General features: G+C 37.0%; 1 protein-coding gene and 1 long non-coding RNA gene across 3 annotated transcripts; one reads left to right on the top strand and one right to left on the bottom strand.

Annotated features, from left to right (window-relative positions):
- Positions 1-93: 93 nt before the first annotated feature.
- LOC137175788 (uncharacterized) lies at positions 94-21,461 on the bottom strand. Its single transcript, XR_010925718.1, has 4 exons — positions 21,360-21,461; positions 4,278-4,349; positions 4,097-4,180; positions 94-865 (listed from the first exon to the last, which is right to left on the bottom strand). It is a non-coding gene; the product is annotated as an uncharacterized lncRNA (long non-coding RNA).
- On the top strand, positions 10,457-26,180 carry tymp (thymidine phosphorylase). Of its 2 annotated transcripts, XM_067581669.1 has the most exons (11): positions 10,457-10,965; positions 13,456-13,501; positions 14,474-14,597; positions 14,680-14,882; positions 16,252-16,350; positions 16,790-16,919; positions 18,128-18,246; positions 18,820-18,982; positions 21,872-22,099; positions 23,906-24,046; positions 24,876-26,180. In XM_067581669.1, the coding sequence occupies exons 3-11, from the start codon at positions 14,480-14,482 to the stop codon at positions 25,025-25,027; spliced, it is 1,353 nt and encodes a 450-aa protein (XP_067437770.1). In that variant the 5' UTR covers positions 10,457-10,965; positions 13,456-13,501; positions 14,474-14,479; the 3' UTR covers positions 25,028-26,180. The 2 variants fall into 2 exon arrangements, with proteins under 2 accessions (XP_067437770.1, XP_067437769.1); XM_067581668.1 differs by lacking the exon at positions 13,456-13,501.

Raw genomic sequence — 26,180 nt, 5'->3', positions numbered from 1 at the left:
CAAGACACAGGGGCAGGCTGGGAGCTGATTGGCTGGGGAGGACACATGGAGCAGAGCAGGTATGGAGGAAAAAACACAAAATGCAATAGTTGCTCTGGGCTGAGGACAAATCAAAAACAGAACTTCATCCATGAGTTAAATTAGAGTCTACCATATAATCATGCACTATCCTCTTCATATATAAACCATCATTCATTAAACTGTCTCAGAATTACATCAATATAACTTAAATAAGTGCATAAGTCACACTGAGCAAACACAGCAAATAAACCTCAGCATTAAATTGCCAACCTAGGAACCTTTAACATAAAGACTAGAAACATAAACTGCTGTTGACATAAACATGAACCAATAAATCTGTCTGCATATTAAGGCTGCACGTAACAACATAAATTGGACTGAAAGACAACTGTTACTCTGAGTTTCAGTTCACTTTTGCTCTCAGTTTCTACAAGAGTCAATGAACCAAGTAACAGTATCTCAAGTGGCCCTTGAATATAATTTGCAACTTCTCTTATCTGTAATTAACAGAAAACCAAAAAGCCCAAAACACAAAAAGTCTAGAGATATCCCAAGTCTCTTAAATTACATCCATGTTTCCAAGTCCTTCCCACTGAGAGACACATGGAAACCATGCGAGGAGACAGAAAACAAGATGAAACGAGAAGTGAGATGTTCTTTTCTCTGAAGCATCACATGAAGTGACATCTGTTTCTAAAAACAGCGGCCGCTGATCGCAGCTGCCAAACGTGTGGAGTCTGTCGGAGACTTGTCAACTTACTTTAAGCGGGGTTAACTGCACTTGATGTCACTACTTTTGCTGATCTTTGTGACTTGATGGTTCTCAAGCAGCGTCCAGAACGCACTGCGAAATACATCACAGAACAAAAAAGTCACAACTGTTGCTGATGCTGCTGTGTCAGCTGATGAGAATGTTTTGCTTCATAATTGTTTGAGATGCAATGTTCAAAGAAAGTTGGTTTGAAGTCTGACTTTAAAGCAGGTGGGAAAGGACATTGGAAGGCAGATTGTCCTGGATAAAACCAGGGGAATGAGAGCTAATGTTAAGCCTGCTACGTTTGCTGCTCCTGTTAAAGACTGTTGTGTTTAGGAAGTGCCTGCCTCTCATTCCTGTGAACCAGATGTTTTGGCAGCTTATGTTCCTTTCATTTGCGATGGGTTTCTGTTACTTCTGGGAAGTGACAGTGATCTTATAATGCCTGTACTGTTGACTCTGATACCAGAGGCTGTGCTCTCAGTCATGGGACGGCGTTGAGAATTCTTCAGAATTCTGTTCATTTGTATAAGATGATTCTTAAGTGTGAGCTGGTTAATGGCGAGGTACCTGTTGGTGTGCGGCCAGCATTGCCTATCGAATGTGTACACTTTATTTTGGGCAACGGCCAAGTTTGGACCGACACTCCTCCCACACCTGTGGTTACTTCTTGTCCGTCTGATTTTGTGTCTGACAAGAGTTTCAGTTGCAGTTTAGAGGTCTTTTCATCTTGTGTAATTAGCCGAACTATGAGCAAATCAGACTCTGACATGTCACCTAACAGTAACAGTGTTGATGTGGTTTTGGAGGTCCCGTTTCTGTCTGAGCTTCCTTTATGCTGTCACACAGTGAGGTAGTACAGGAGCAACATAGCGATTCTTCTCTGAAAAACATTTGACCATGTTTTGCCCACCGCTAAGATAAGTAGTGCTACAAATGGATAAATTTGCATAGTGACTTGCTATTCAGAAAGTGAGTTCCTGTTGGTGAACATTGCGTGAAGAATGATGTTTTCCAGATGGTGGTGCCAGCTAACGTCTGCCCACCAGTTATATGACTGCGTATCCCTTGAGGTCGATTACAACTAAGGCTGTGGTTAAGACGTTGTCGCAGTTCATTTCAATAATTGGCCTTTCTAAGGTGGTCCAGAGCAACCAAGGATCGAGTTTTCAGTTTACCTTGATGATTTGGCCATTTATAGGGATACTTGGCACATCTTCAGCGCATCCTGTTGCTGTTCAAACATTTGGTTGAAGCGTGGCTCACCATTAATTTGGCCAAATGTGACTTTGCCATGGTTACAGTGACATACCTCGGCCGGTGGTGGGACGGGGTCGTGTGGCCCCAGTCCAGGCCAAGGTTATGGCAGTAGCCAAATATCCACAACCCACAACACAGAACTTCAAAGGTTCTTCGGTTAAGTGGGTTACTATATAAGTTCTTGTAAAAGCTTCTCTACTGTTTTGTTTCCCCTCGCCACACTGCTCAGTGCCAAGGCAAAATTTGTTTGGTCATCTGAATGTCAGCTAAGTTTTGAAAATGTGAAAACCGTCTTATGTTCTTCTCCTGTTCTAGCTGCTCCCTGTTTTGATTGAGCGTTCATGCTCCAAGTAGATGCCAGCAAGGTGGGAGCAGGTCCCTTCTTGCTCCAGAGACGACCAGATGACCAAGGGGTGGTGAGGCCAGTCACTTTCTTCTCAAAAAAGTTTAGTAATTACCAGCATAATTATTCTGTTATTGAGAAGGAGATTTTGTCATTTGTTTGGGCTTCACAACATTTCAATGTATATGTAGAAGCAGGAGGGCGACATTGGTTTGCACGGACCACAATCAAAGTTCAAACCAGACGCTGATGAAGAGGTCATTGTTCCTTCAGGCGCAGAGGTTGCTGAGGATGAGTGAGGGAAGCTACAGGCAGAGTATCCAGGACGATGGTTGTGTATTATTTTTATTGTTTTTGTTTTCTTTTTTGTTTGAGTAATTGTGATTTGTGCCAATGTGGGTGGATCGATAGTATGTAAAGTAAAGGGGGGGTGTAACCTACCTTAAATGTACTGATGCTGGTGTGGTTATGAGTTACTGTTATATTCCTTTGTGTCCATAAAGGTATCCAGGGGAACATGGGTGTGTCAGCCAGCCAGATTCAGGGCCTAATGCTCTCAGAGGTGATTCAGATTTAATGTTGATACATTTTAGACCACAAAGAGTTTCGATTTGAAACAGTTTGTTTGTGGAAGCGCTGACATCGATGAGCTACATCATATTTTTGGTTTTAGTTTTGTTTGTGTGTGTGTGTGTGTGTGTGTGTGTACATTGGCTTATGAAAGAGGAAAGAGTGATGGAGAACAAGTACACGGACACGTTTATTTTGGCTATTAGGTGAAAAAATGTCCTTGCCAAAGCCAAACCAATTCCCTGAGGAAGTGAAAATGGTGAATACAGCTGCACAATGACCCCACAAAAATGCATCACAGTGTTTCAGAAAAGCAGCTAAAATCAGAAGTGGACTTCTACAAGATCCTGTTGGGACTGAAAATATGTTAACTTTGGATTTTTTAATGAAGAAAATTTATAATATACAGCGTTTCTCCCAGTTGAAACTCTTTCTTACAAAAATTCGAGAACAGCTGAAGTGTTGATATCTTTAAATGTAAACTTAAAACCTTCCTCTTTAGTCTGGCTTTTGATTAAGAATGATTTTATTAGACTTTATTTCATTCACTTATTTTATTGTATTAGTGTTGTAAAATTTTATTTTTTTCCTCTTATCAATTTTATTTGTCTTTATTTATCTAGTTCTTTAATCTAGTTTTAATTTCACTCATTTTTTAATTGTTATTATTATAGTTTTTAAATGTTTTTATTTGATTACACTTTCATCATTTTTATTTCTCGTGTGCATTAATCTCAAATTGTTTCACTGTTTACATTTGTTCTGTCTTATTATCGGCTTGTCAGTCATCTATGAAGCACTTTGAACTGCACTAACCTGTATGAAAGGTGTTGTACAAATAAAGTTTGATTGATTGATTTTTAACTCTGATTTTACAGTGAACATTTACTGTTTTAGCTTTTTTAGTCGCAGAGAGGAAACAAATAGTTGGACTTTATTTTCACTTCAGACTTTGTCCTGTTTGTGTCAAAGCAGCAGCGAACGTCACAGATGACCTGAATATTAAAATTCAACATACTCATGTCAGCCTGTTTTAGGAAGATAAAGTCACTAATTCTAGTCTTTTGGGGGATTTTTCTAGCTGCTGTATGATGAAACTGGTTATCTTCTTTGATTCTGCAGCTGTGTCAGCTGATCTTTGTACTCACCACGATCAGAGCTACTTTGTTCTCCTTATGGGCTCCATAGGCTCCAAGGATGGTGATCACCATGGTAATGGTGCGACCCTCCAGCTGGAGGCAGAAGAGATGATTGACAGGTTAACATTTGTTGTTTTTTGTTTTTTTTTTTAGAGCCGGAGCTATTTCTTTCTGTTTGTCAGTTTCTTACGTCGTTTCCTCCATTAACGCTGGTGAGGACCTGAGACAGCAGAGCGAGCCCGATGATGAATCCGCCGATAATCTGAAACGACAAGAAAAGAGCTCGATTAGATCCGTGCTGAGCTGCTGCAACAACTGGACTCTGTAGGGGGAATTCTATTTTGCATCATATAAATCTTCGCCTCTAACTTTTTGTATTATTTTCCATCATAAGAACACTTCATGGTGCAGTATTATTTTTTTCATCAAGACATTGTCTGCCTAAACAACACAGATTCTTAATATTAATCAAACTTCTTGGTTTAACTTGTATGAATTCTGGCTAACGTAACAGCTGATGACCAGATACTTTCATCACTACCGTAAAGACAAATTCTCGCCTAATAAAATAGACATGTGGCTAATTAGAAAGTTATAATGGACTGAATGATGGAGACAAACATAGCAACCAGGAGAGAACCAGGACAACTGTATAAAAAGATGGAATAAAGGGCCAAAATTGGCTGCAACTGGATATTTTAAATGGGCTGTATAAAAACATTTCACTTGTTTATTTGGCTCACATCACATTAGAATAACGCTCTGAAGAGGGCTCTGTGCCTAATGTGATGTGAGCCAAATAAACAAGTGAAATGTTAATATTATGTCATCCTTGACTAGAAAATTGAGATGTGCGACCCTTTTTTTTTTACATTTTTGGAATGTAAATAAAGGGTAAGCTGTTGTCACAGCAGCGCAACTAAGGCTGTCTCATTTCAAAGGCTCCTCCAAATGTGGCCTTCTTTTCCCAAATTTGGAGGATCCAACAGATGGATCCTTCACTGTCCAACCCATCCCAGAACGCATCTCACACCAACCGGCAGCAGCGATGGTGTAGATTTTGAGCCAGGCTAAGTTTTTTCAGGTGAGAAAATAACAATTTAGATTCCCGATGTGGTCAGTTTATCCAAATAAATGTTTGTAAATCTGCTTTTCACACATGTAAGGAGCTGCTGACCGGGTGACCGGGTCATCTCAGCGGCCTGTTGACAGCCCGATTCCTGAGATCACCAACTGGTCAAAATTCGTCATCATCCCGGCGGGGAGAAAATGATCCAATGAACTGATCTGTGCAGCTCTTTGATTATTTGCCACTGGCTGTAATGTCTCGGCAGAATTTTGATATATGATGTAATTCCTTTTGGAAGATAAATATTTGATTCACAGAAGAAGTCTAACAATTGTAGCTGCCACATTAGCATGTATGAATGTAAAGTGAAGCTTAATGTTTTTACTGGACAGAACAACAGCGCTGCCTCTGGGACTCTATAAGTACAGATATCACCACATTTACATCAATATAAATGTATTAAAATGAACAGATCAGTCTATAGTAAATTTCGTTTTATTTTATTAAGCTACATAACAGTATGGATATTTATTACAGCTACATTACAGACTGAATAACAATGCATTGCATCTCTCTGTCAGTGAGGTTATTATTTTTTGTGAGAAAAAAGTGTCAGTGGAGCTTTGAGCTTTGATTATTTTGTCACAGTTCAGTCAGGTAGGTGTGTTGAAGCTGAGCTGCTGTTGTGATAAGTTAAAAGAATGATGCACTAAAAGGGCCATACAAGCTTAAAAAGGACAGTACACTTAAAATGCTGTGATAAGGTTAAAAAGATCGTAGTCATGAGAAACAATTTATAAGATGTGTTTAAAATGGGTTAAAAAAAAATAGGAATTCATTATGTCAAAAGAGGTTAAAATTTTAAAAGGTCTTTAATTAATTCATTGTTCATTTCATCCTTTATTGTCAGAGGTTCAGCTATAATGGTATTATCAGTGATCCGCAAAGTAGTCTTAATCTACTAGCGTGAGATCGATTGCTTTTGTCTCCACCCACGTATCCAGGGGAACTCGCGGTCTTTTCTTCATTCGAGTAAACGCTCTCACTGAAGAAACATTACCGTATCACTCTTGTGATTATTTCTCCCCGTTTCAGGTATGTTGTCGGCATTTGACACTATTAAGGTGGTTGTAATAAATTTTCTAATATGTTTGAGTGTCAAGTGAATGTATGTGTAACATTTCAAGTGAGTTAAAGTAAAGTTTGCCGAGTATGGTAAAGTGTCTGGCGAGCTAGCTCCCGCTTGTTAGCAGAGTTCAACCCGTAACTACGCCAATTGCTTCCGCCATTTTGTGAATCCAATTGTCTACATATGCAAATGTATTTTACACAGTTTTCTATATTGTCTATTTAGTAACTTTTATAAGGTTATGAGAGGTTACTGAGTTACAGCAGTATATTATTTACCAGTAACAGTAGAGAGAATAGGAATTATGTCTCAAAGAAATACTGAATATTTGTGTAACTTGAATAGGGTATGTACGCTACTGTAACCAGCCTGTTAAGCAGGGTAGCCTATGTTTATTTGTAGATTGTGTATATGTTCAATTATTCATTCGAGTAAACGCTCTCACTGAAGAAATCACTCGTATCACTCTTGTGATTATTTCTCCCCGTTTCAGGGGCGTAACACTGTCAGCAGGTACACAGCTGCAGAGAGAGAATGAACAGGGTTTTCTCTCTATTTAGTCTCTCATTAGTTGAAAAATAAAAAATATTGAATGAATTAAAATAAAGTAACATTAAAAGTTCTGACTCCATTTCTACTAGCTGTGTCTTGATTCCTGGTAATCCCCCGTAAACCAGACCGACTCATTTCACAATACCCCGTTCTGGCTTTCTGACCATGTAAAACACGTCCTTCGAAGGATGCAGCCCCTGAATTGAGACACAGCTATAGTGTCATAAAGAACAAATACATGGACAAACTATGACTTCACCATGGTGACGCCTCAGCTTTCCTGCTAATTGGCTGAAAATTTTGGCTTTCTAACCTGTTTGAAATCTTCCTCCTCCTGATATTCACCTGGTTCAGGGCACAAAATTAGCACCAGCCAAAAAAACAATGGTAATCTATTGAGTGGCTGGTAATTTTTGAACATTCACTAGCCATTTAGCCGGTGGACAAAAAAAGTTACCCTGAACTGGTTAAAATGGTTTTATGGTTTTACCTCTCCTTTCAAGCTTCCTCTTATTACGGTATGTTTGTAGTTTCTTCTCGAGTGAGTGGCGTGTGTGTACTTGTATTTTTTTCTTCCCTTTTCTAAAAACTAAAGAGCACACAATGACAACTGATGAGCTCTGCAACACAACAGATTCTGATCTTTATAATAAATGGTAATTTATTACAAAGTGAACACTCTGCCTTCATGTGTGGTTCTTTCACAAAGCTCTCAGTTTTTATAACCTCTGAACTTGTTTGGCCACAAAAGCTTTGAAACCGGTTAATGACTGACGAGTTTCACCTCAGTTCACAGTCAACCCCTTCTCAGGACTTGCATTCACAGGGAATGACCACACACTCCTAAATCACTGAATAACAGACTTCAGTTGTGCACACAGTATAATTATTTGTTATCCATGTTGTAAAAATAGGTTTGAACTCACTGTTGTTGCATCTGCACCGAGCCACATATCAAAAAATGAATTAAATTATAATCAACATCATCTCATAATTAAAGCTGCAAGCAGCGTTGAACGGGCCCTCGCGCCTCTGCGCACCTCAGGCAGCGGTGCAGTCGAAGGGCTATTGTGACGGGCATGTAGATGTCTTCAGACCCGGGCTGTTTTCAGACAGTACAAGAAGGAGATAAACATCACTTCCTTTGTCCACTATTTTGCCTGCTGCTGGGGCTGCTTCACTGAAATTTCATAGGGGGCGCTATTCAGCCAGTTTGCATCACTGATGGAATATTGTCATTAGGACGTGTTCAGGCCGGGACTCTTATCAAACATGCAAAGTTTGGTGCAGACTGAAGCATTTACAATAAAGTTATAGCAACGTCCTCTGTCATGGCAAAACATCAAATCTAAACAGTGTGAGGATGAGAATTTTCTGCAGGGTGAGACATGTCTGTCTTGTTCACACCTGTGGCATCAAAATTATGCAAGTTTTGGGCCCATTTACTTGAATTTCAATTAGTAAATTGAAAACTCTTGATGAGTTTGTGTGTAAAACAAATTAATTTCCTAATTTTCATCAAGTCTATTTTTAGAAAAGTAAAGACTTTTAACCCACATGACCTGGTGAAAGTTTGATTGACATGTGTACTGTCAGGTGTGTAGAGACAATAAGTAACTGCAGCTGGACACAGAAAAATACTACAAATTTTAGTTTTGATTTTATTTTTCTGCAGAACTTTATAACTAAATTGTCACTCTCTCTCAATTTTTTCCCTTCCCCTCATAGGTCATCCCCACTACTGAATTATACATATAAGACCTATAATTATTGTAAAATAAATGATACTTACCCCAAACTTCATACAAAGTTTGTATATAATGTATTGTATATATATAGACCTTTCTACTGCATCCTTCAAAAATGAGCTGCATTCAACCCCCACACCCACCCACCCCTCCTATCCTCTCTCTCTCCCTCTCAGATGGAGAGACGAATGTCACTCTTCTTGTGAAATCAAAAAGGCCTGAGCCCTTCTGTATTTCGTGTGTTTGTTTCTTTCTACTTTCTTTATTATTCCGCCACTTAAACCCTAAATTTGAGCCCCTAGACATGCTCAAAAACTCACCAAATTTGACACACACATCAGGTCTGGTGAAAAATTTGATAAAATGTAAAAATTAACCCCCAAAGTACCAAAATGTGCTCTATAGCGCCACCTATGTCACTAATATTCCGCCACCGCCCGTAGGAATGTCGTAGAGAGATCAACCCAAAACTCAATTATTCATCTCATCAAGACCTACAAATCATACACTGACACCCCTGACCTAAATCCAACAGGAAGTCCGCAATTAGCCTGTCAATATAAGACTTTTCCTCAATTTTGGCCTCCAAACAAACACTCTCTCCTCTGAGGGTGTTAATGGTATTGGTTTCAAACTTTAATACATGATTTATGACACTGTGCTGAAAACCAACCATACTCACCCCGCCCTTCCTATTCTCTCGCTCTCTCCCTCACAGCTGGAGAGGAGAATGTTACTCTTCTTGTGAAATCTCCTCATAAATTCCATGACTTTGGCTAAATCTTACATTAACAATCACATTTTTTAGTAGGAAATTTTGTGGGGAATCCATTGATACAGGTTTGAAAGTGGTCAGACTTATAGTTTAGATGTCAGAAGCCTTTGTTTGACACAAAGTCCATGCCTCCCCCATTCTTTTACATTGTACATGTGATGAAATCGGAGTTCTACTGAGTGAAACATGATGCCGAATGTCTGTTTTGTCAGGTAATAAACATTGTCAGTGTCTGATAACCAATAATGACTCACTGCTGGTCCTGGTGCCAGAGGAAAGTAACTGGCCGGGTATTTCTTTTTTATGGACTGCTGTCTTGCTCACGTTAGCTTTCTTCAGGACAGTGCACACCTGATTTTGCTGGAGGACCAGTGTAGACTCATCGTCTGGTGGGTTGATGAGTGGTGCAGCCTCCTCCCTCTGAGTGGCAAAGCTGGCAAAGAACTGGTTCAGGGCATCAGGCAGTGTGGCGTCATCATTTGGCAGCTGATTGTTAGTTTTGTAGTCCGTCAGTGCCTTGATGCCCTTCCACATACTGCGGGGATTGTTGTTATCAAATTGATTTTCAATGCATTGTTTGTATTTGCACTTTGCAACCCTGATGCCTCTACAGAGTTTCCCCTGTGCTTCACTGTAGGCTTGTTTGTCTCCTGACCTGAAGGCTGCATCCCGCTCCCGGAGTGGTGCCCTCACATTGCCATTAATCCACAGCCTTTGATTGGGTAACACCTTTATTGTCTTCCATGTTGTTACGTTGTCTTTGCAAAAATTAATGTATCCACAGACTGACCCAGTACATATTCCTTCAGGTCTGTTCCCTCTGCAAACAACTCCCAATCTGTATTGTCAAAACAGTCCTTCAGCATTGAGGTGGCTTCCTCAGACCACACCTTTACTCTACAGATCAATGGTCTGTAAACTGGGGTCAGAGTGAGGAAGATATGATCTGAATGTCCTAGATGTGCAGATGGGGTTGCTTTGAATGCTCCTGGAATATTTGTGAAGATCCGGTCAGTACGTTGTTCTCTCTTGTGAGGACATTCACATTCTTGTAGAATATGGGCAGTTTGGGACCAGTTTGAGATCTGTATAATTGAAGTCCCCCGCAACAAGATCACACGATCCTGGTGCGATATCAGCTGTTTGTTGGTGCTGTCATGTAGCTTTTCCAGTGCTAACTTAGCTTTGGCTTGTGGAAGGATGTAGACTGCCATAATTATTATTCACATGAATTCCCTCAGTTGGAGGATTTTTCATGCAGGACTTTTACTTGTAATGGAGTATTTTTATTTTGCTGTATTGGTACTTTTACTTAAGTAAAGGATCTGAATACCTTTTCCACCACTACAAATTAGAAATTCTCATAGTTCATAATAAACTGTCCGAAACCATACACACACAGAATATGAGCCAAAGCCAAACTTGACAGACAAGTCAAACAGGGGAGGGGAGTTGTAGACACCAGAGCTGAAACCTAATTGGTCCTATTGACAGTTAACTTCCTCCTCCCTTCTCTCCCATTGGCTGGTGAGCTCTTGACCTGCAGCTACTTTATGATGAGCCTCAGGATCGATAGCACTTCAACAACTGCAAACATCAGACCAGGTACGCTGCTGTTTGTGTGTGCGTGTATGTGTGTGTGTGTGTTTGTACTTTTATTACTGACATTGAGGGGACAAAAACCTGTTAGTTTGGTTGTTTAGTGTCCATGTTCAGTGTCTGTTTGTGTTGTATATTGTTTTATGGCATTTTAAAATGTGTGGTTGTATTTGTAAATGCGTATGTATGAGTATGAATGTATGGGTACATGTGTGCATATAGATACAAGTATAGTTTTATATTTTTATGATGTAAAATCATGTATAGTTATTATTTCTATTTTGTAAATTCTGCTTCTATTCAGTTGTTAACTGAGAGCATGAATGCTAATAAACTCAAGAGGCTCCTTTGTTAAAGGCAAAGATAAACTGTGAAAATACGGAAGAAGGAAGAAGATAAGAAAAGTGATAACCTGCTGGAAATTTATGGTGTATCAGACAGATTATTGGACACACTTTGATGACTTTTACATTAGTGTTTCCTCTGTATGCTTTCAACTGTGCCGCTGCTGATATTTCACATTGTAAATAATAACCAAGACAAATGCAAATCAGATGCAGTTTCTCTGCTTCGAGCAGCTGGCTGGTGCTGGTGGTGAGCAAAAGTGAACTGGTTTCACTTCTGGTCTGCTGTGTGGGTCAGTGTCTGACCAATATGATTCGCATCCACACACACACACAGCAGACAGCAGAGCAGAGAGGTGGAAATTACTGTAACTTTGTTGTGCAACCTTGGTGTACTGGAAAATTACTTATCTGGGGAGTGAAACAGAATTGAATCACAATTTTTCATTGTTTTCACAGTAATATTTGAACTTGACATAAAATAACTGAGAGTTAATCCCTAAATCAAGTATGTAAACTTGCAAGAACAATTTCTGCTTTACAATCAGTTTTCAATTCTAAATCTGACTTTTTGCAAAACATTACACACAGTTCTCTACATCAGTTACAACATTCAAAATTAAAATCTCTTGTGTTCCTTTGGAAAGCAACGCCAATCAAAATGCCGAGCCTTATTTACCAATTAATAACAGTCACTCCTCAGAGGTGTAAACACTAGTTGCTTAACTGTTCAATTAGATATCAGAGCTTCAGCACTATAACAAGGCCACAGATGAGCCTCCCCGTTTTGGAGGAAAACGGAGGTCAATGGTGATGCAAGAGCTAGAGGTTAAGGAGTGAGAGGAAGAGGAGGACGAGGACGAGGAAGGACAGTTGTTGAGATCAGGGCGGCACTGGTTGACCATGTGCTCAACCATGCGTCGGGTATGATGGCGGCCGGGCAGAGAGTTCAGTATATCCCTCGTGATGTAGATGTGGAGGCAGGATGCAGCTTAATTTCTTTTTTCTTATATTTAACATTTGTTTTTGTCTTTTTGTGTTCAGATTTTTGAAAAAAAAAAATAGCCAATTTTCATTTTTTACATATTGTTTTTTGTTTTGTTTTGTTTTTTGACAGAAAACCTTTTCTTTATCTTATGTAATATTTTTTCCTGGTTTTCTCCTGTTGGATGTTCCAAAATACTGCATTTTGGAAAAAAATATAAAAAATGTCACTGTTTTGCATTTGTGTATTTTACTTATATTTGAGTAGATAAACATTACTGTAACAATATTTTACAACCAGCAACAGTGTCACACTGAAAATACAAAAGGCATCAACCTACTGATATTTATATCAGTGTTTTTTTTGGTTGGTGAAAAGATCTTTTCACATGATGGTGTGTTTGAGTCATTTTGATGGAAAAAAAACATTTTGGAAAAAGATAAAAACAGCTTTGAATGCAGCGTTTGCTTTTTCTAGAGATTTGTAGAGTTTTGCATTTTGTTTTTGTGGTTTTGTGTTTCGAGTATTCAGAAAATGAGCCAAAGATTCAGAAAACATGTGTTTAAACAATTGTGATAAACTGTAAGGAAGCAGGAGACTCGCAGGTTCATGTTGAATTGTAGCTCATCTCACGTTCTGTACAGTTCGATTTGATGATTATTTTCATGATTAATGATAAATCGTTTGTCCAACCAACAGTCCGAAACCCAAAGATCATAAAGCTGTAACGATTAGTTGATCGACAGAAAATTAATCACCAACTTAATCATTTTATGTTTTCAAATTTTCTGATTTCAGCTTCTCAAATGTGAATATTTTCTGGTTTCTTCGGTCCTGTGTGACAGTAAACTGAATATCTTTGAGTTGTGGACTGTTGGTCGTCACAAAACGAGACATTTGGAGACAAGGCTCTCTTATATGATTAGTCGATATCTAGAATGGTTGTCAATTTAATTTCTGTTGATCAGCTAATTGATTAATTGACAAATCGATCCAGCTCTACATTGTCAGACTAGTTTAGCAGAGATGGATTTAGTGTTTTGTTTTATGTGATTTGTCGACTAACACGACTGAGGCAGATGTTTGTTTATGTTTATTTCTCTTTTACATCAGACACAAAAACAAGGTTTTAGAGTAGAGTGAATGTTGGGAAACATCCTCCCATAGTTCCAAGTTAGTCATCAAGTAAAGGGCCCAAGTTTATCACAAAGTGGTGAGTTTAGTTTTTTACATCTCTCTTTGTAATAGGCCTATTCGGACGGAAGACTAGATGATTACATAACACCAAGTGTGATGTTGCTATCTACAGTTTATATAACAGCAGTATCGTTTACTCCTTCATTACTCACTTTGTCAAGATGAAAAATATCTGCTTGGTCACTGTTGATAGACTGTTGCTGGAAACTTTCAGAGAGAAAATATTCTCAACTGCAAAGAAGACAGAAGAGGAAAGACGATAAACATTTGAAGAGAGGAAGAAGCCATATTTCATACTTTTACCCGCTTCAACTCAAGATCAAACTAGGGCTGTGTGATATGGCCTTAAAATATAAATCTCGATTTTTTTTCACGATTGGGGGCGACTCATGATTTTAATCAAGATTTTTATGGAGTTTGACCAGTTGTTTTAGAATTGTAGATGTTTAGATGTCTGCATTTTAAAGACTTGTCATATATGTCAAGAATGAACTTTCAGTCATAAACACACCTTGTTCTTTCTCATGTTGGCCGTTTGATGCAGAAAAATCGAGTCCATTGATCCAGTGTTTGGATACATTTTTACTTCATATTTGTAATTTTCAATACAGAAGTCTCAAATGGAAAAAAGATAATGTAACATCAGAGGCAAAAATTAATCGACTGTAAGGCCGCAACCAACAATTATTTTCTCAATTAATCCCTTAGTCAATTTAATGTTAAAAAATGGTGAAAATGGCATTTACAATTTCTCAGAGACGGAGGTGATGTCTTCAGTTTGCTGGTTTTGCCTAAAACCGAAAGATATTCAATTTACTGTCATACTGTACCAGCCAAAAGTTCAGACACACCTACTCATTCAAGGGTTTTTCTTTATTTTTACTGTTTTCTACATTGTAGAACAATAGTGAAGACATCAAAACTGTGAAATAACTGAACTGAAATGGAATTATGATTATCGACTGTTTTCTGTTTGGTTTTGTTTCAGGCTGACATGCTGTCCATCCCAGATCTGATCAGGAGGAAGAGAGATGGCGGAAAACTGAGCGACGAAGAAATCAAAACTTTCATTAAGGCTGTAACGACCAAAACTATACAGGAATGTCAGATAGGTACGAAGAGAAAGACTCACACAGCTCAGACATGTTCCACATGTTCCTCAGATCATTTTATCGTCAACGTTATCTCTTTAAGGGGCCATGTTGATGTCTATCTGGCAGAAAGGAATGGTCGACTCGGAGATCGAGTCCCTGACCAGGGAGATGATGTCATCAGGGGAAGTGATGTCATGGCCAAAAGAGTGGGCGGGGCGTGTGGTTGACAAACACTCAACAGGCGGGGTGGGAGATAAAGTCAGTCTGGTGTTAGCGCCCGCGCTAGCTGCCTGCGGCTGTAAGGTAACAACACAACTACAGCTAAACTTTATTAAAGGGACAGTCCCACATTTCTGGAAATCAGATGAGGTATCAATAAGTTTAATCTCTGGGCATCTCATGTTTTATTATCACAATCTTATTGCCAGACAAAAATATTGATATTTGAGGATTCTCCAGTGTTACACTCAAGGACGTAATAAGTCAGAGGTTCTTCAACCCAAATATAAAAGTACAGAAATGTTATATTCAGGGAAAAATAAGTCTGAAAATCCTTCACAGTCACAGTCTGCAGGTCTGTTGAGACTCAAAACGGCTAATATAGCCAATCATCTTTATTAGTTTTTGACAAAAAAAAAGTATTAATTTCACAATGTTTTACACATTGTACAAAAACATTGAACTATGTAATGGTGATGTAAACCATGGTCACCATTTTAGTTGAGTACAGCAGCGTAATGTTGCCACCACGTCAAAAAAAAGAGAGTGTTTTTTGATATAACGAGAAAGTATCACATTATACTGAAATGGTTTTCTCGTTATATTATCAGAGTTTACTTGTATTATTTTGGTATTAGAATTTTTTCTCATTATAACAAGAAAAACAACTCGTTATAACGAGATGAGATTTATAATGAGAAAATTGTTTGAAATATTAGACTTATACAAACAGCAGTGTTGTTGCTGCTGAAATGGAGGAAATTGAACGATTGACTTGATGAAGTCTTATTTTCACATAATTAAATTCTGCTCCATGAGACGTAGACAGGGTTGTTATCAGGGTTGATATCGTCCGCTCTGCATCTCAATCAGAAAAAAGAACCAAGCCCATTAAGTCACCATAAAAGCATCTACTATTATGAGAATATTTTATTATTATAATAATGAGAAAAGTGTTTTACAATATTGAAATACATTTTCTTGTTGTACACGAAAATTGTTTTTGTTAAAACAAGAAAGTTCTTGTTAAAACTAGTTATTTTCTCACTATAATGACAAAAATGAAAGGCATATTTTTTTACTAAGGTTGGCACTTCTGAGCGTGTTGACAAAGTAAATTTGGAGCTGATGATGCATCAGATGAAAATCAAGGCTAAGCTAGGCTAACACATGCTGGACCTCTCTATGTTGAGAAGAGGACTTCCCTTGTTGCCTCAACGAGTGTTTAAATGTTTAAGCTGCGTTTCCTCACTAAATGTTGAAACTATCCTGTCGTAAACGGAAAAAAAAACAACTTATCTGCAGAATATAAAATTAAACACCTTTCAGTAGCTAACATCACCGCTTTAAATCTAAAATGTTGATAAATAGTTTACGACTTACATTTATATACTGAGAGACAAATGTTGGTGGCATGTCTATGGCGTCATAACTTCAGGTGTGTGTTTGTCAGGTGCCTATGATCAGTGGGCGGGGCCTGGCTCACACAGGAGGAACTCTGGACAAACTGGAATCAATTCCCGGATTCGAAATCCGACAATCAGCAGAACAGGTGCAATAAACTATTTCATTTACAACAAGTTGTGCATTTCTTCACTGTACAGACAATCTAATTGGAAAGTTTTGATACTAAACCGACACCATACATGAGTTTCTGATAGCAAACAATACTTTTTTAATACCTTATAAACATGTTTTTTTTTACAAAATCTTTTTCTTTCCACTTAATGAACCAAGCCAAAGTTCTCAAGTATTAAATATTGTCTAAACACAAGCAGCCGTACAAGAAATATGGTCTAAAACTGAAAAAATTATTCCTTAAATCAGGAATCTCACCAAAGAATAAGTCAAGAAAAGTACAAATCTTTTGGTATTTTAACAGTTTTTGTACTATGGACACATTTCAGTGGGTACCAAGAAAGTGTTGAGCTTCAGTACTTAGTCGCATCTATACCTGTGTACTAATATACGTGAATGTACTGACTGTTCAGGTTCAGAAGATCCTGAGCTCAGTGGGCTGTTGCATTATGGGTCAGACAGAGACATTGGTTCCTGCAGATCGAGTCCTGTACGCCCTGAGGGACGCCACCAGCACTGTGGACAGCTTGCCGCTCATTACTGGTACTGAAATGGAACCAATAACATTACCTAGAACCAGCAGTGGTAGAAGTATTCATATATTCACTTCATTTTACTGAAGTAAAAGTACCAGTACAGCAATTTAAAAATACTCCATTACAAGTAAAACTACAGTAAAAGTACATAAGTATTATGAGCTCGATGTAGTTAAAGTATTGCAGTAAAAGTAGTGGTTTGGTCCCTCTGACTGATATATTATTATATATGACATCATTAGATTATTAATAGTGAAGCATCAGTGTTAGAGCAGCATGTTACTGTTGTAGCTGCTGGAGGTGGAGCTAGTTTACACTACTTTATATACAGTTAGCTAGTTTAGTCCAGTGGTTCCCAACCTAGGGGTCGGGCCCCTCCAAAGGGTCAGCAGATAAATCTGAGGGGTGGTGAGATGATTAATGGGAGAGGAAAGAAGAAAAAACAAAGTTCTGACACACAAATCTGTTTTCAGTTTTTGGACTTTTTCTCTAATCTTTGATTTTTGCTGAAATATTGGATCATTTGAACATTTATTGAAATGAAAGCATGTGAGAAGTTTAGAGGGAAAAATCACTATTTGGTGGAGCTGTTAACAACTCATAGACATGTGAAATGTGACCCCGACTACACACTGCTTTTTGTAAGACGTCAACAGACAAAAAGGTTGGAAACCACTGGTTTCATCTTTAACAATGTGTTGTATTTTAAAAGCTTGTTATATTATCCATTGTGTCAAATCTTCATCTGAAAAGTAACTAAAGCTGTCAAATAAATGTAGTGGAGTAGAAAGTACAATATTTCCCTCTGAAATGTACTTAGTTACTTTCTACCACTAAGAGCCTCACTGAGGCAGTGCTGCTCAGTTAAAACCATCTAGGGCTGCAACAAAAATATTTTTTCTTACCAATTAATTGTTTTAAAAGTCGACCAAATCTCAAAATTTTAGAGTGTTTAATTTAATAAACAGTAACTTCAAAAGGAAGTTCAAAACCGCCCATCACATCATATATGATAAAACAAGCAACAAATCCTCGTATCTGAGAAGCTGGAAACAGCAAATGTTAAACGACTATAGCGATTAACTGATTATCAAAATAGTTGCCAATTTATTTTCTTTCCATTGATAAATCAACTAATTGTCGCAGCTCTGAAACTATTTCTGCCATTTCACAATAAATTAAATATGAGGTTGTTTTTTTGTGTTGTTTTTTTAGGCTCTATTATCTCAAAGAAAGGGGCGGAGTCTCTGACTGCTCTGGTGTTGGATGTAAAGTTTGGACGAGCTGCTCTGTATAAAGACCTGGAAAGTGCTAAAGAACTAGCACAGATATTGGTAAGTACGTTTTAAAAGGTGAATCATGTAATAAACATTTTTCCTCACTTAGTATATAAACCACTGGCTTGTTTGACACAGTTAGCACAGTTAGCCTAACATTTCAACAGAAATACGTTTTTTCAGTCACTTCTACTTTGCTCTTTTTAAAAAAAAATCCGTCAAGTTACTGTCAATCAAACTCCACACTTTATGCACAGACATTTAAAAACATCAAAATTCAGAATTTCCTGATGATCTTTTAATATAAAAGACCTGCAGAAAGTCTTCAGTCAATCTGACAGTAGCTTTACAGCGTTAAAAAAAATGGCAAAGTAGAAGTAGTTGGAATTAATTATAGGTACTTTCACCCCTCTGCAATGTGTTTTATTTGGTATTTATTGGTAACTAGCCCTATTATTATATTATTATTATTTGAGAATTTGCAGTACATCATAACATTTGGCAAGTGCTCAAAACTACCAAGTAAATTACTGGTAATATCCCCCTAATTTTAATATGAAAAAGAACTGGCTAGTCACACTTAGAAGTCTATGACTATTATATGAAATAATGTTTTTATTATTATTTTAGGTGAATGTAGGAAACAGTCTCGGAATACGTACAGGGGCGGTACTCAGCAGTATGGATGCTACGATTGGTCGATGTGTGGGCAACAGTCTGGAGGTGATCGAATCTCTGGAGACGCTGAAGGGGAACGGACCCGAAGACCTGATGGAGCTGGTTACAACCCTCGGTATGTATGTGACCTTATGACATAGTTTAGATCTTTAGACATTTGATGATATGAATTGTTTTTTTCTGGTTTTGATGCATGAATATAAAACAGTATGAACAAATTAGTACCTTATTGTGAAATGTAACAGTTGCTTAATACTTAATGGTGAGATTTAAACACCACTGAATTTATAGCATTTCATCTGCATTTATGTGGTTTTAATTCCCATTTTCTAATATTCCAGTAGGGGAGAGCAGGGTTACATGAGCCACATCAAATGTAAAAACATTTGATGATTTTACTACAATATAAAAGTGTATTTGTTTCAAATAATAGTTACTATATATACCTCAGGTTGTTGTGTACCCATGGAAATTAAAACAAGTTATCTAATTATTATGGTTTTAGAACAATGAGACATTAAAAAAAGTCCTATGGCACAACTTACCTCAAGGTAGGGGTAAAATGAGCCCTCTATGGGTAAATAGTGTTACCATTAAATACTGGTACAAAAATTACACAAAATCAAACAAATTTGAGATAATTTTGATGCCATCAATTTAACAAAGGCAAAAACTCATACTTTTCAGTGAAAATGTTACCTCAACACTTTCAGTAAAAATTAAACTGTGATCTTTGTGTGTTACATACAGAAAGAATTTGTGTGCAAATGTGTTTTTGTGTAAACAGACAGGTGACAAATTAAAGGAAAACCTGGTCCAGGTCTGAATGTTTGACCCCTACAGTGAGGGGATCTGGTGACTCTGTATGCTTTGGGGGGCATTTTGCTGGCATGGTTTGGGTCCACTTGTCCCCTTAGAGGGAAGGGTCACTGCTAATCAATACAAAGTAGTTGTGAGTGATCAGCTGTCTCCTATGATCATAACATTTCTACCTTGATGGGAGTGGTCTCTTCCAGGATGACTGTTGTGGAAATTTAAGATGAATTCACAGAGAGCAAGTTGTCTTTCAGAGTTTTATTGCAATATCCAGAATACATATTTGCAAGTCCAGATCTCCCAGTTTGCTCGGCTGAAGAGATATTGAATAAAGCTCAGTGTTGGTACTTGCATATACAGCCACATGCATCACAATCATCCCACATTCATCACACCAACAGTTATTTTTAATTAATTCATTGTATCCCTAGGGAGTTTCTTTCAGTCTCTGCTTAGAATTAAGAGTTGAAGACTAAATCCTTATCTGCCTTTCCTCCCTGGACATTCCCTCTAAAGTTACAGTGACCGAGCCACACACCTCACCATCATCAAAACACCAAATGAGGGAATATCTTTTGGATGAATGGTGTTCATCCCTCCAGGAGAGTTCAGAGACTTGTAGAATCAATGCCAAGGAGCATTGAAGCTGTTCTGGTGGTCCAACATCTTACTAAGACACTTCATGTTGGCTTTTCCTTTAATTTGTCACCCGTCTGCATGTATAGCATGTTTGCGTGTGGCTTAAATTTAGTCAACAATTAGGTATTTATTCATTAACATTGTAGCACTTGTAACAGGGATCAAACATGAACAGTGTCTCTAGTTTCTAAGATATCAGAAAAAAAATTTTGGGGGTAAATTGAACCATTGACTCAACTTGCCCCAACATCACTGGCACGTTTTACCCTACAACCTCCATTTTGACAAAACTGTTTCATACAGTGGTTCAGATCCACAGTTATGCTGAGTTTATGACCTTGTTTTGTAGCTTACACTGACTTAAATTAACATGTAATAATGTCCAAAACTTTTGATAACTTTTTTTTTTGCTCTGTTCTGCTGACCACTCTCTCCATGTGCTTGAGTCCAAGATGGATTGAGTCATGTGAACTATACTTTCTTAATTTGTGATCACATGATTACTTTTGCTTATGGTTACCTAGATAAAGGAGGTGGCTCATTTTACCCACTGGCTCTAAAGTGAGATCTTGACTCAAAACATTTTTTAAAAATTCAAGTTGCTAAAAATATTATAATTGGTGAAATTCAGACACCAAAATTCAAGATGAAAAAAAAAAAATCAAACATGAACATCTGGCTTTAGACAACAGTATTTTTACTTTTACTTAAGAAAATGATCTGAATAATTCTTCCACCACTGCAACCAACTACTGTATCAACTACCAGCTACTGACATCAGTTATTCCAAAAGCAACAAATCCAGTAAAAACTGTCAAACACACCTGAACAAGATAGATTTGCATGTTTTTCATATTAATTGTTTGAAAATGGAAAGTATCCACATCTCTACCAAGGTCAACCTGCCTCAGGTGACTGCAGCTAGCAGTGAAAGCTACAGTTAGCATAGAAAATGTTTGACTTGTGTTTGTTTCATCAGCTACAAACATTAGCAGCTACCTGTGTGGATAATGTTAGCTACAGCACAGGTTGCCTACCTGTCTGAAGTCTGAGGAAGCACCTTGATGCTCCACACTCATGTTCATGCAGGTTTCTGGACAAATTAAACCAGGTGTAGATACTTCAGGAGCCGATGGGTAGTTCAGGGGACATGGGAGAGTGGAGACTTTATAGTTTTTACCATGACGAAAAAATAGTTTGATATAAAGAGAAAAAACGTCTTCTTATATCGAAAATACTTACACATGTACACATGCATATGCATACATACATGTATACACAAAACATACACATACATATACTTATACATACATGTACATACAAATGCATATACACAAATACAGTATATACACAAATTTGAACATCCACAGTTCTATCACAACTGGGCATCTGCTGAAGAAGATCATGATATACGAGCGAAAGCACCACAACAGCTACTGAGTGAATAAATCCTCCCAATTTGAGTCTGTAACTGTCACTTTAAGACATCTTCTATAATCAGCTGTTACACTACGATATGATCACATGACCACTGTTGTTGCTTCTGTAGGTGGCCTGCTGCTGAAGATGACTGGATTGGTGTCTGACCTATCAGAAGGAAGCAAACGGATTTCTGAGGCTGTGATTGGTGGAACGGCTCTGTCAAAGTTTCAGGCCATGATGGAGGCTCAGGGCGTGGCCAAACAGACGGCTCAGACGCTATGCTCCGCCTCCACAGACTACTTCAGTGTCCTGAGAAAATCTGAGCATCAGACTGAACTAAAGACTCCTGAAGACGGTAAGAAAAATACTATTAGAGAATATATTTCTCTGAAAATCAATATATAACTTTGTTTAGGGCTGACACCAATGATTATTTTTGTTATCAATTAATTCTCTCGATTAATCGTTTGGTCTTTAAAATGTCAAAAAATAATGAAAATGACTGTTATAGTTTAGAGTCAAAGGTGACGTCATCGGGTGTCGTGTTTTGTCCAAACATCACACCGATATCTCAAAATATTGATTTAACTACCATGAATGGCAAGAAAACACAGTCAATCATCACATTTTAGAAGCTGAAACCAGCTAATGTTTGACATTTTTGCTTAAAATAATGATTAAAAGAATGATCTAAACAGTTGCTGATTAATTATCTATGGCTCAACTAATCGATTAATTAACTAATCATTGCAGGACTGTTTTGAAAACTCTCCCTGCTGCTATATTTTAAAAACGCTCAGACATCCAAAAATGTATGAATTTATGATCTATCAAACCAGGATGGTGTGATAGATCATTTTGTTGCATTAAAGATTTGCTATTCTGCAAGTCTCAGATGTCAGAGTGTCCTTAAACGCACCATCAGGAGAGTTTCTTTAACCTGTATTAAGATGATAAAATAACTTTGACCAGAATTAACAACAGTGGTGGAAAACGTATCAGACGAGTCTTTACTTAAGTAAAAATAACAATACTGCAATATAAAAAAACTCCATTACAAGCAAAAATCCTGCATTCAGAATTTGGCTTAAGTGCTCATTGTTAAGAACAGCCCCTTTCAGTGTTTAATTATATTATTTTTGATGTAAACGTCATTTTAATGTTGTATCTGGTTGCAATGGAGCTCAGATAAATGATGATGTCATCTTTAATTTTCTAAATAAAAACAAAAACACGATTTTTAAGCCTCTTTCCACTTTTATTCAAATACAAATACAAATAATTTTGCTGCCTCAACAAATACGGATACAAATACTGGGCCCTCTGCACATCCCTAGTGTATATATATATATATATATATATGTGTATATATATATATATATATGTGTGTGTGTGTGTGTGTGTATATATATATATACACACACATACATACATGTATATACATGTATATATAGTATATATATGTATTTATATATATAGGTATATGTATGTATACGTAAAGCAATAAAAAGCTCAATATTAAGTAGAAGTATAAAGTAGAATGAAATGTAAATAGCAACTAAATCTGTACTTAAGTGCAATACTTGAGTTAATGTACTTAATTACTTTCCACTGCTGATTTACAGCTCTGTATCATTGCTGAGGGCATATTCATATTTCTCCAAAATGTGAAGGAAAACTATTTTAAGCTTCATTACACTGATAAATAACAATGTAAAGTAGATTAAATGTATTGCATATTATTGATTGGTATGCTACATTGGTCTGTAAAACATCAGAAAGTGTCTATAAATGATTATTCATACCCAAAGCTGAATTATTTAAACTACTTCTTTTTAACTGACCAACAGTTTAAACTTTACTATCAAAGAAGATTAAAAAAAACAGAAGATATTCACATTTTAGTAGCTGGAAGAAATACATTTTTAAGCATTTATGCTTAAAACATAATAATAATTTAATTATAAAATGGTTTCTGATTCATTTTCTTATTGAATTTATTTTGTTGGGGGATAAAAAGATAAACATGGCCTCAAAATCATTAAATCTGAAGATACAGGATATTGATTGGACAGTGAAAACGGGCCTTTAGACCCAAAATAAAACATCGTTAACAACAAATAACTGATCATTGATTAGTTGTCTGTCTGTCGTCCTGCAGGAGTCGTCGTGGACATCGATGGTTTGGCTTTAGCTGAAGTTCTTCATAAACTGGGGGCGGGGCGATCAAAGGCCGGACAACCTATCAATCGCAGCGTGGGGGCGGAGCTACTGGTGACGCTGGGTCAGATGGTCACAAAAGGTGAGAGGTCGATGATGATGATTTCATATGATTTCTCATGAACATGTACTGTTTGTATCACTTTACTTAAGCCAAAGATATTATTAACTTAATTGTATTGATGTCTAAAATATATATTCATAAATCAAATTTCTCCAATCACAAACATTTAATTTTAGTCTTTTAAATTGATTTCAAGCAGGATATTAAAACACTTTATGTACCTTATTTAATATTTGTTCATGTGAATTTCACAGTAATGTTTGTCGTCTGTCTCAAAACCTCTGGCTGTGTTTTTGCTAAAGGATCAGTCTGGCAATTTTCTATATTTTTCTTAATGTCAACAAATCTCATGTTTGGATCCAAACCAACAATGAACTAATCTACTAAGTATTGTGTGTGTATCAAAGCCTGATATATCTTATTCCTCCGTTGTTGTCCAGAAACTATTAAAAACACGGCAGTGAGTCACAGCGCTGCACTGGGTGACATGTTCCTTCATCATGAAGAGTTTGATCACGTTAGTTTGTTTAGAAACGGCTCCAAAGACTAATAACAGCGTCACGTTTTCAGTCTCCAGAGAGTAGTTCTGTGTAAGGCAGACGCTACTGAGCATGTGCAGGAACACGGTGCTGTTTACAGCTTCATTAGCTTGTTGTGTTTCATGTCACAACCTGTTGACTTTTTACTACATTATAAATTTCTCAAAGAACTTCGGTGTAGAACTTACACAGAACTACTCTCCAGAGACTGAAAACATGATCACTTCTCCTTTAAGTGTTCAGTAAAGTTCCTAAAAAAAAATAAAACAAACCTCTTGGATGTTATTTTGTTATTTGTGTGTTTTCAGGTGTCTCCTGGTTGCGGCTCCATTATGAGGATCCGGCTCCGACTCCAAACCAGATCGATCAGCTGCAGAGAGCTCTGAATCTGAGATCAGACCAAAACACACAAACACGTCACAAACACAGTTTGGTGAAAGAACTGCTGCTCCCTCAATAACACACAGTTTCACACTTTATTAACTCGTAAATACTAACAAACACGATCGATAACAAATTTAAAAAATTTCATGTAATTCTAACATAACAACATTTTTTCATTCATGATAACGACAGAAATCAGAGATTAAATCTGCCTGTAAAAATGACAACATGTTAACAAACTAACTAGTTGGTGTAGTTTAGTTGTTAGTTGGAAAGTTTTCAGTGTGAAAGACAAAAAGATAAAATCTGAAACTGAAAGCTGAACTATTGAAAAAAAATAACTACACAACAAAACTATAAATAAGTGTATGAGAAGCAACATGATGTGCATGAAAAGTAATTTGTATTCATTTTTGGAATTTCTTTGAATAAATACACACACACATATATATATATATTTTCATTATATATATTATTTTTATTTTATATACTCTTCTCTGTGATACACACAGCTCTCTGTTGAGCCAGAGGAAAAACAATAAAATCTGAAACTGAAATATTTGTTTTAGTCATTTTAAAAAATATATAGAATTGTTGGGATGTGTATATGAAATGATTTAAATAATATATTAAAAGAAATTCTAAAATCTGTTTGAAGTTCTGAATTGGAAAAAAAAAAAAAAATTAAACATTATTTTAATTTTTTTGTTTTTTTTATTTTAAGACCTGCTGGCCTCCTGTCTGAAGAGAACAAATATTTTACATTTATAAGTAATTTACCTCCATAAAAGGGACATTTGAGTTTTTATTTTTCAAAAAATGTTCACATATATTTGATTTGCTTGATGAAGAGTGAAAATATTTTTAAGACAAACCTGTGCATCTTTTTATTTTACATATTTTTTAAGTGTTTATTTCAGGTGTTTTGTGTTACATTTTGGGTTTTTTTTTTGTTTTGGACCAACAACAAAACAAGAAACATCCACCGTCTGTTGAAGCTCTGAAGCTTTATGTTGAAATCCGGACAGATAAGTTTGTTGTGATGCAGCTGTCTGACCAGCAGAGGGCGCCAAGACCAGATAAAAAAAAGGATTGATATATTTTATTCTATGATCATTTAGAGTATTTTAACATTTATTAAATGTTTTCTGTGTGTAGCAGGTTACAACTGTGTTTCATTGTGTAATCCTGTATTGTGTACTAACAATAAAACTGAATATTAAACCTTA

This window comes from Thunnus thynnus, chromosome 23, assembly GCF_963924715.1.
Source record: "Thunnus thynnus chromosome 23, fThuThy2.1, whole genome shotgun sequence".
Taxonomy (NCBI): Eukaryota; Metazoa; Chordata; class Actinopteri; order Scombriformes; family Scombridae; genus Thunnus; species Thunnus thynnus.
This window is presented reverse-complemented; position numbering and strand designations above follow the sequence as displayed.

Bases quoted from the DNA above. Each gene is read 5' to 3' on its own strand.
- tymp (XM_067581668.1), top strand. From the start codon at position 14,480: ATGCTGTCCATCCCAGATCTGATCAGGAGGAAGAGAGATGGCGGAAAA. The intron at 16,351-16,789 runs GTGCAATAAACT...CTGACTGTTCAG, and splicing joins TCCGACAATCAGCAGAACAG to GTTCAGAAGATCCTGAGCTC. The intron at 18,247-18,819 runs GTAAGTACGTTT...TTATTATTTTAG, and splicing joins AAGAACTAGCACAGATATTG to GTGAATGTAGGAAACAGTCT.